This window comes from Mytilus trossulus, chromosome 5, assembly GCF_036588685.1.
Source record: "Mytilus trossulus isolate FHL-02 chromosome 5, PNRI_Mtr1.1.1.hap1, whole genome shotgun sequence".
NCBI lineage: Eukaryota > Metazoa > Mollusca > Bivalvia > Mytilida > Mytilidae > Mytilus > Mytilus trossulus.
The window spans coordinates 7642019-7653550 of record NC_086377.1 but is presented as its reverse complement, the minus strand read 5'-3'; the positions used below and the strand labels follow the sequence as shown (position 1 = coordinate 7653550).

The 11532-nt window shown below is 31.9% G+C and overlaps 1 protein-coding gene across 1 annotated transcript; it reads right to left on the bottom strand.

Annotated features, from left to right (window-relative positions):
• Positions 1–4005: 4005 nt before the first annotated feature.
• LOC134719383 (putative inhibitor of apoptosis) lies at positions 4006–9519 on the bottom strand. The gene is made up of 4 exons (XM_063582389.1): positions 8982–9519; positions 7860–8044; positions 7337–7352; positions 4006–4519 (listed from the first exon to the last, which is right to left on the bottom strand). Exons 1-4 carry the CDS (start codon positions 9460–9462, stop codon positions 4278–4280), a joined length of 924 nt encoding a protein of 307 aa, XP_063438459.1. The 5' UTR covers positions 9463–9519; the 3' UTR covers positions 4006–4277.
• Between the last annotated feature and the right edge of the window lie 2013 nt (positions 9520–11532).

Below are 11532 nucleotides of genomic sequence, written 5' to 3'. Positions count from 1 at the left end.
TCGCAATCAAAGAAAATTTCGGTCCAGTCATACCAATATTTCGGACCTAATTTCTATTTCTAAAAACAACGACAGACATTATCTGTTAACTAAACTCTGTTCATTACCGGTTTATAAGTTAAATAAAATTTTGGAGGATTGCAACACAATTTCATATAGCAGTCCTAAGTATGAAATTGTTCAAATTATTATGGCATATTGTTATTCTAAATTATTTCCCAAAATTGATCGCCCTGAAGATCATAAAAAACATTTTATAAAAATTAAGTATGTCAATAAAGGCTTAGATTTTGTAAATATTGCCGGTATATTTAACGACAATTCTGTTAAAGAACAAATTCCTGGATATTTTGACAATACTGAGCTACCTCTTATTTGTTATATTTACAAGAAATCTATCCGGAAATTTGTCTTTAATTATAGTCAATTGTGTAAAGATGTTAATATCAGTGAAAATACACCTACTTCATGTAATTGCAGTAATTCCGAATATATTTTCGGACCCATTTCCCATGTTATAACAGGAGATCTTAACATCGTTCAAGACCGAGAGTTAAAATCATTCCTCAGTAAAGGACCTAAATATCGTCCCCCGTCAATTATTAATTGAAGTGAGTGTCGTAATATCATCCACGACTCACTCCATACTTACTGTATGAAATGGATAAAACGGGAAAAAGCTGACAAAAAATCTTTGGACTCTTTTTTTAATTCAGTAATGAAGATAGTTGATATACGTATTCAAATTTTAAAGAACATTTTACTATTAACAATAACCACAATAAACCTATTTCTCGTATCAAACATAAACTAAAAGAACTAGCCAAGGAATTTGTTATTGTCCCGGCCGATAAAGCTGCTAATAATATTATTATTGTTTGACGTAAATTTTACATTGAGGTTCTGAAAAAGGAAATCACCAATTCACCAACATTCCAACTGACTCCATTTTCAGAAAACGAAATCTGTAACAAACATATACTTTTGACCACCGCTTTACACGCAGAGCCAAATACAATGAAAGTCCCAACTATGTATTGGCTTCCGAAGCTACACAAAACCCCTTACAAATATAGATTTATTTCGTCGTCAAGCCATTGTTCAACTACTAAATTGTCTATTCTTCTTACCAGCACACTTGGTACTATTAAAAACCTTATAATAAATTGTTCAAATAAGGCCTTCGAAAATAGTGAAATAAATTACTTTTGGAGTGTCAAGAACTCGTTGGAAGTACTTGATAAATTGCATGCTTATATTGGAGATTTTGAATCTGTTCAAAGTTTTGATTTTTCTACCCTGTATACCACATTGCCTCACATTCTCATTAGGAAAAAAATTACACACCTAATTAAATGGGCATTCAAAAAATCAGAATGTGAATATATATGTTCAAACTCTTTTAGGTCATTTTTTAGTAGCAATAAACAAAAAAACTATGTTAATTGGACATGCTTTGATACTATATATGCCCTTGATTTTTTACTAGATAACATTTTTGTTCGCTTTGGGGATTCCGTATATCGTCAGATTATCGGAATTCCAATGGGGACTAACTGTGCACCACTTATTGCGGACCTCTTTTTGTATTGTTATAAGTTACAATTTATGACAAAAATAAGCAAAGACCCATCAAAAAAACATCTGATAAACAAATTTAATAATACTTTTAGATATTTGGATGATATTTTGGCTCTCAATAATTACGACTTCATTATGTATATTAATGAAATTTATCCTGGTGAACTTACTTTAAATAAAGCTAATACTAACAATGACCACTGTCCTTTCCTCGATTTTGATATCTATATTACTAACGGAAAGCTGAATACTAAAATTTATGATAAAAGGAATGATTTTTCATTTCATATCGTTAAGTATCCGTTTTTAGATGGTGACTAAAGTCAAAACATTTACTAAATTTTATCATCGGTATAAAGACATCATTCGTAAATATAGCTCAACATGCAGACTTCTTATACGTTCAGGTATTTCACATCCATTTTTTTATGGAAATATTCTTTATAAAGCACAAAGGTGTCAGTATTCACCTCAGAAACTTACAAAACCTTTGAATAGGCTTATTAAGAAGGGATATAATTACGATACTGTTGTCAAGTCATTAAAGATTGCATATTTTGGCGTTAATATTGAGTCACTGATAAGGTCTTAGCGTCGGAACTAAACACATTTATTCTAAAAACAGTTGTTGGCATGACACAGGTTATGTTATTCTCATATATGTTATGAGGGTATGATACTAAACTCCTAACGGGAAGGATTGTGCCTGATGTTCATATGATGAAATCATAATCTTTCAGTCAGTTTAATTGAAGTCTGGAGCTGGCATGTCAGTTAGCTGCTAGTAGTCTGTTGTTATTTATGTATTATTGTCATTTTGTTTATTTTCTTTGGTTACATCTTCTGACATCAGACTCGGACTTTTCTTGAACTGAATTTTAATGTGCGTATTGTTATGCGTTTACTTTTCTACATTGGTTAGAGGTATAGGGGGAGGGTTGAGATCTCACAAACATGTTTAACCCCGCCGCGTTTTTGCGCCTGTCCTAAATCAGGAGCATTTGGCCTTTGTTAGTCTTGTATTATTTTAATTTTAGTTTCTTGTGTACAATTTGGAAATTAGTATGGCGTTCATTATCACTGAACTAGTATATATTTGTTTAGGGGCCAGCTGAAGGACGCCTCCGGGTTCGGGAATTTCTCGCTACATTGAAGACCTGTTGGTGACCTTCTGCTGTTGGTTTTTTTATTTGGTCGGCTTGTTGTCTCTTTGACACATTCCCCATTTCCATTCTCAATTTTATTGTAATAAAACATTTGATTTTTCTGCACGTTACTCAAGTATTCCTCATTCCAAACTAAACGACTCTACTTTGTAAAGAATCACCCAAACCAATCTGATTCAAACAAAAAATCTTTGAAACTGACATTATCAAGATGCTTGATTTTTTTATTGACAACATATTTATTACATTCGGAGGACGTGTTTTTCAACAGACTGTCGGCATTCCAATTGGAATCCATTGTGCTCCTCTTCTTGCCAACTTGTTTCTTTAGTATTATGAGACTGACTTTATACAGGAACTTCTTAGGAAGAAAGATAAGAAGTTAAGTAATATCCTTTAACTTTACTTCCCCATATATAGATGATGTTCCCTCACGCTGTAATTCAAAATTTGATGACTATGTGAACAGCATCTACCCCATCAAACTTGATTGAGATAAAGTATCAAACAGTCACAATTGAGTCTGCCTCATATCTTGACATACACATAAAAACTGATAATGAGGGTCAGTTGAAAACAAAAGAAATGAGCTCAGTTTCCAAATTGTGATCTTTCTATTTTTATGAAGCAACATGCCAGCAGCGTCTGAATAACGAGTATATATATATTCGTACTTCCCATCTCTTCTTAAATATAGGCAACAGTAGTATACCGCTGTTCGAAATTCATAAGTCGATAGGGAAAAAGAAATCCGAGGCACAAACTAAAAGTGAGGAAAACTTTGGGATGCCATCACGAGTTTGTTGACCGTTATGGAATATCCGTTTCACAGATGATATGATATTGGATATGTTCAATATGTCGTCACTACAATCCCGTCCCTTTTCACGAAAGCAACCTACCGAATAAGACTATTTACTGGTTTGTTATAACATGAGCAGCAGATATATGCCACATGTGCAGCACGCTCTGCCTACCTTTTCGGAGCTCTTGAGATCATCCCCAGTTTTTGAGGGTTCGATTTGCTTGTTAACTATTGTCTGTTAATTTGTCTTTTTTTTTATCCTTGGCGTTGTTAATTTTTGTTTCTATGAGTTCGACAGTCACTATGGTATCATTCGCCCATCTTCAATGATTCAGGTCTCTACGTTGAGTACTACATGTATGTCAACAAAACAGGTATATAGGCGAACACTTGGGTATGATTACCCATTAAATAAAACGCTAACAAAAATGATTTTGTGGCTGATTGTATTTCTACTCTTTAAAAAATTGTGTTATGACATATATAAGATCCTACTTTAACAAACAAACAGTTTATTAGACAGAACCCACAAATCAATCTTTTAGTTGTTATGTTTTAAACATTGCTAATAGTATAGTTCATTTACAAATATATTGTTTTGGCACACCAGACATACAAATCATTTTCGACATAAGCGTTTAAAAGCTCAGTATACGATTTACTGTTTCTGTTTGCTTTTATCTTGCAATGAAGTTTTAAAATATCTTCCATTTGCTGAAATGTTCTTATGGAACGAATGTTCGAATGGTACTTTTGATTGAACATCTGCAAATAGGACATCGGTTGTTTTCATATCTAATACGAGTATAACAGGATTCACACATGGCGAAATGCCCACATGGTTGATTTGTTATCTGCAATGGATTCGTCAGGCAAATTTTGCACAAAAGTCTTTCATCGGTTGTTGAGTCTTGTGAACTAATAGATGCAGTCGCTGTAACTACTTTATTTCTTCCTGTACATTCATCTAAAGAAAAGAAATATATATGACCAAGGAATTTCCCAACGTAATAGTTTTAGTCAACGTGTGTTAAATTTGTATGACACAACAAAACAATTGTTTGATCAGTTGTTTTGCAAGAAAAGGATGTGGCGATATTGTGCATATAGTTGAAAAAGTTGTATTTGTTTCAACCAGTGATTTAGCTATGAACGACTGTCAATATCAAGGAGTGTGGTATAGTCCTTTATCAATCAACCTCTCTGACATTTATCTTTTGAGCCATAACAGAGATTTTTTTCTTTTTTCAAAAAGACCAATCACTAAAAGCAAAAAAGCAAAAACCATAGCGCGGAGGTAACAATTTGCTGTCAACATAATGTTTACAGACTTTTTATTTCCATACTTATGTTATGAAATCATACCGTTAATAATATTATGGTTTAAAACCTTTTTGAAAAAAAAGCAAATCCCAACGTATATTCTGTACCTGGGAGTTGATGGCAGCAGGATTTAAACTTGTCGGTTTAACTTTTCACAATAAGTATAAGCTGTAAGAATATCGCTAATTATCATGATTATTAGTTACTAAAACATAAAAAAAAACATTACCATCGATCAAACTTCGTTAGCAAATCTTATCGAGCTACTCGTAAGTATTTGTTTGTATTCAAGTTGTATACTAGTAGTCAATGTTAGGAAATGTATTTGCTATTTGAATCGTGTCGCTTTTTACGGTTGTATTCAACAAAGCGTTATTAACTAAAATGTCTGTGATAATTCAAACGGCAGTTCCAACGACACATCTTCTAAGGTGTTTCATAGTTTATGTCAGCTCAGTAGTCGTTAAGTTAGTACTGACATGATTTAATTAACTTTTCTAAAATTTTCCGTTTATAAATTTTAAAATTATTAAAAAAACTAAGGTCTCAAATCCCTGAGGCAAAGTTGACTTAAGATGAATTTGGCTATCAATTTTATGGTTTTTATTTGTCATATAGCTCTTACACGATGTCGGGACTTAAACATCCTCGAATTTCAAATGTTTCGCTTTGAGCGTTCCTGATGAAGGTAAATCAAGAAAAGCGCTTCGGACGCATTGAAATTATTAAACGTGTTGTTTTCATTTTTTTATGAACAGCTTTCAAAATGACAGTTTGTACACAATGACACCTACCAAGAGACAAGAGAAACAGGTGCATTTGGAAAAGGAAAGTGGTTTTTATTTTAATTGATTGCAAGTGGAGAAGTTGATAAAGCAAGGCTATAACTGGTTAGCAGATACTTCTAAACAATTAAAATAATAAAATTGAGAATGGAAATATAAGAATGTGTCAAAGAGATAACAACACGATCAAAGAGCAGAGAATAACCGAAGGCCATCAATGTGTCTTCAATGCAGCGAGAAACTTCAATAGCCGAGGCTAGGTTCAGCTAGGCCCTTTATAAAAATGTATACTAGTATAGTGATGATGGACGTCTTACTAAACTCCGAATTACACACCAAAAAATAAAAGTAGATCTCATACAAGACTATCAAAGGCAAGAGGCGCCTTATTTTGGACAGATGCAACAATGCTGTGATATAAAACATATTTTTAGTGATCTTCAACCCTCTTCCTTTATATCTAGCCAATATAAAAATAAACAGTTTTGTATCGTTGCCTAAAATATCGGGGAAAGAGGAAAGATTGTGGTTACGACGATTTCGACACAGCCATCGTCATCTTTAAAATAGAAATTCCATAACAACCAACCATGCACTGATTGAAGGAAATCATCATTGATTGAGGTCATCTAAACTTAAATAAATGTCAAAATACCTTTGGAAAATTAATATAATTTCAATTTCTTGTCAAACATAATATTTGTACTCTATCTTTAGACAATTATGTAATTGCTCATGAGACCACTCACTACCAGGGATCACGTGACATAAATGTTAACAGCAATAGGTCACATTTCGGCCATGAAAACGAGCAAAGTCTATAAGGCATAGTGCTTTATGAAACGATGCTGTTCTTTTGTTAAATGTTTATTTATTTGTATCCATATGCAGTTAAAGATTTTACAACTGTGTTTTATAATTTAATATACTTTGTACTGTTACACTACTGAGACGAGTAGGAGGTGGTTGTGTGCCTGCTAACATCTTAAAACCTATCACATTATATGTATAGGCCTGTCCTGAGTAAGGAGCCTGCAATTCGTTCATTATTTGTCCATGAATTTGTCAATTATTGTTCTCGTTTGAATTGGTTTACATTTGTCATTTTAAAGCTTTTTACAGCTCACTAAGTGGTATTGTCTTTGTTCATTGTCGGAAGCCATACAATGACAAATAGTCAATCAATGTCTCATTTTGTAACTTGTAAAGAGTTGTTGAATTGTCTAGAATACCATATATTTGTTTTTGTATATTCCAAATATAAACACAAACAAGGTTACATTCATACGTGTGTACACACCAATAATCGAAATACTATTAATATATTCGGCAACAAACGAAGGCCCATACATTAAAGAATGTCACAGCAATACATATATAGATTAATTAATTTTCATACCAGATCATGCGGGCAACAGTTATCATGATTTACACGTTTCGACATTTATCGATAAACTTCCTAACAAATACACAAGATATCAGATTAAAGAAACAAAACTAACAACATCTAAAAAAAGGAAAGACTAAGGTATTAATACTTCGGGGTATCCATGCAACAAATTTGTTCGACATATGTTCTTGGAGTAGAAAAGACACAAACAATGATCACCGACTTTCTTCTTCCAGAAAACTTATTAATTAGAACAATAATTGTAAAACAGTTGTGTAATACTTACCATTCATTTCCATATCCTAAAAATAGAATACGTCACATCGATAAATTTATCCACATAAACATATTATTTAGGTTATGGTGTTATGCTGCGTCCTGAAAAGACGTACTCTTTCATTGTATTTATTTCTAATTGCAAAAGACAAAATTAATGCTGTTGAGTAGGGAACGCCTTTTTTTAAAATTATGAATGATAATCGGGTCGTACATAGCTACAGCTTCGTGTCGTTAATTTTTTTTTATCTTTACTAGTTTATAACATGTGTACGATCCCAACAGCTAGCCACACACATGGAAATTGTGAACAGTAAACTATTACCATTCCAGATCAATTAAACCGCCATAAGTTTCTAAGTATACAAATTGCCAGAAAAAGTGTATTTCTGTATCTAATTGCACATGTTTGTTTCTACAATATGTGTATGCTTCATACTGCTCATGCTCGAATATGGCATTGTAGTTGTTTGGTCCCCAAAGTGATTCTATTTATGGATATTCTATTTGGGTTGTTAATTGTGAAAACCTACCTCTTCACAACTATTTGATTCAAAACTTGTAAGGTCTTCACATGACTGAATACCTTCTGCTACCAGATCCATTATATATGGACAGTCAGGTTGCAACTGAATATGTATTTTGACAGGATCATCGTCTTTCTGCCATTGTCTATGTACAAGACCACACTCAAAACAAGCCACGATGTCAGCAAATCCTGTAAAAAAAAAGTTGTTTGTATATTGTTGTCGACTGGGTTGTTCTCGTGACATGCTTGATGCATCAATGTAAGTTTGGTCTGTTTTTGTTGTCTAATTGATGTATCTATCACATCTTTTTTTTAAAAGCCAATATCATTGCAAATTTCAAATGTGTATTCGGGAACTACGATAATTGACAATGTGCAATGATGAGGCCACGCATGTTTGATTATTTTTTGTGGACATCAACCTTTCAGAGAAAATATAAACAATATTTCGGTCACTTTTTATGAGTTTTTTTTCTTGAATATGAGTTTTTTTTTTACCTGCGAGTAATATTCAAACAAAATTAGCAAAACTCTAATTATGGGATTTGGCTTTTGCCGGTGCAGTTTTCTTATTAAACTAAATGGTTGAAAATCAACAACAGAAAACAATAACTTCAGATCATATTTTTATATCATAGAAATATGTTTGGGACAGTTGTACACATAATATATATTTATTCAAAATATGTCAACTTCCTACGAAATATATTTCCGTACCTTGGAGTTACTTACCTTTTACCAGTTGTTGTTCAGAATTAATAAGTTATAATTTTACAACCTTGTTTATTACGACAGTTATCAGATAATCTTAAAATAAACAAATTTTTGACGACAGTTTTGAAAAAAATAAAGTTGTCTTTTTTAAAATTTGAAAGAGAAACAGTAATTCGAGTAAGGTGTAACATCTTACTGAAAAATATCTTGCAGTTTTACAGTTCTAGATTTTTTTGGAAAAATTGAGATTTTATGAATATGACAGATCTTGTTAAAGAATACTTTAACAAATCATATACATTGTATATTTGCACAATTAAACTTGATAAATGCAATAAACCATTGCTGTTGCGGATAATAACTTGTAAATGCAGTTGGTTTTATAATCATAGATTTGCTATAAGATATTTACCTTTGTAAAAGAAACCAGCCATCGCAAACTGCCTTATTTGTAACATACATTCTGATGTCCAACCAATAAAAGATTGTTTCCGAATTGTCAATTTCGAGTAAGATCTAAATTTTGCACGTGTACTTCTCCTTTCGTTCCTGTCACCAATTTGTTTTTTTGTGAACATAAATGGTTGTTTTTCTTCAGTTCGTTCATTTGTATGTTCATTAGTATGCGCGAATAATCCTCGATTACCGACCATCCCTGTTTGATGCTGTTGTCCTTGGTTTTGTATACCCGACTCAATATCTCCATTTTTGGAAATGTTTGTTTTACTTTCATAATTGAAAACGCCTCGCTTTTCTTCCAAACCTCGTACATGTAGCTTCTCACTACGATTAAAACTGGACTTTAAACCAAAATCAGCCAGACTTTTGTTCGTTGTAAATGTATACGTCTCACTATTTGATTCCTGAGAACTACACTGAACGATTCGATTCATGTTTTGACCTACTAAACGTTATAACTAGTTTTATTTTCTTCCTGATTTGTACGTATTCCCATGTCCTATAAGTAGTACGAGTGTATATTTACATTTTATTGATAGTAGTAGTTATCTATACAATATAACGATTATGAAGCCAATCAGAATTATCAGCACCTATTATATATGTGATATGGTCATATACTAGATTTTTGATTTACATGGGGTATTGGGACTTTAAAGGGATATTAAATGTTTTTGAAATTTTTTAAAGAAATAAATCCGAAACTGAAACTAAGTGTTTCGTTCATATCTGTTTGTGTATTTTAACAGGAAATACATACCATACATTTTGTACTCTAATGAATAAAATACGAAATAGGTGTGATACTGATAAAAATTATTATTGACACCTCATCAAACGCGATCCAATATTGATAGGGAATACGCATTGAAAGAGATATAAAATCAATGTTATTAGCATGTTGCATTGTTACTCAATAGTCTTATCAATGGTATTTTTTTCGAAAAGAGAAACATAGACAAAGAAATGAATTAAAAACAAGATACCAGAGCTTAACCCGTTACAGAAATACAGGAATTAAGTGTATGTCTTAAAAAATTTCTAAATGGTACACTTGACTTTTCTACAAAAATACCTACTCTCACCCATGTCTATATGAACGACAAAATCATCATGTACGAGTAACTTATATGTGACTTTGTATCTCTGTTTTTTCTCCAGACTTTTGTAAACAATTCACGCACGAATCCACTTAACTTGTTGACGATAATCAAACGGTTAATATGTGTCTAATATTAATTGTATCATTGGTTTATGAAAAGTCCATTTTAACTTGATTAAAATATAACAATTTGCCTGGCCTTATTTCAGTTTCTACAAAAACTGATACGAACGCCTGGATAAGTATTTATGTACAGTATTACGGTTAAAATAACAATGAGTGTTTAATTTTAATGGTGTAAATGTTTTGTCTGATCGTTCACTGATTTTGAAAAGCTCTAGATCGCCCCTAACCTTAAATGGCTTTCCATCATCATAACAAAATTCCGCATATGAGAAAAGCAAACTGTATTGAATCAAAATTGGCAGAAACTGACGATGTTCAAGACTTTGGAAAAAATTATGACCAGTGAGTTTCATCCACACCACACGACTGTTTCAAAACAGAAAATCAGCGAATACCTTGATATATTGAAACAGCTACACATAATACTGATGTCACCCTATACCGTATGCATTACTATCATAATTGAATCACAATGTCTATGTATTGCTATCAACAACATAGATTTTATTATGATATATAATCGCAAATGTTGTACACAATAAATATATACGTGTATATTTAAAATAAAATCAATAAGATAGCTACTTACTCTTTGTTACCTACATCTGGTTTTCTATCTAAACTTTACTTAGTAATCTTGCATATATAAAATAACAAATTGTGTAATTTGTATTTGTTCATATGCACTGCATATCTTTAAATATTTTACACCTACAATATAAAGAATTAATGAGGCGTTTAAATTTTGAATGGATGTTTAAAAGGATATACATTTCAATCCATATTTAAATATGTTAAACGTAAAGAATAGTAAAACGTAGACCTATAATAGTTGTTGTTTTTATATTTCATCTGTAAGACTATTTTAACTATTTCTGTTATAATTATGTTGATGTCTGTGATTAATTCTTCTTTTTTTTAATTCTTATCCAAATTGTTTGCTCATAGTTTGCTTTTAGTCGCATGTCAATTATGTTTTTTTGAAAGAGATAAATCAAGCATCATCTCTCTCCATGTTTTTTATAACCAATTCTACCAAGGGCATAGAGTGCAACAACGCATGAACATCAAAAGACCATTGTAAAACAGATACCTTTGATTAGACAAAAGGTACAGAAGTCACCTATAAGTGCAGATTGTAGTGCGGTTCTTTTTTACTAACTTAGTACATGTATAATATATGTTTACATTTGTTTTTTTAGTGTTTTGTGTTGTTTTTACTTTTACTTTTATTTTTAACATTTAATTTGAAATTCGTTGTCATAGTCAGGACTGA

Bases quoted from the DNA above. Each gene is read 5' to 3' on its own strand.
- LOC134719383 (XM_063582389.1), bottom strand. From the start codon at position 9,462: ATGAATCGAATCGTTCAGTGTAGTTCTCAGGAATCAAATAGTGAGACG. The intron at 8,045-8,981 runs GTAAATATCTTA...TTTTTTTTACAG, and splicing joins GGCTGGTTTCTTTTACAAAG to GATTTGCTGACATCGTGGCT.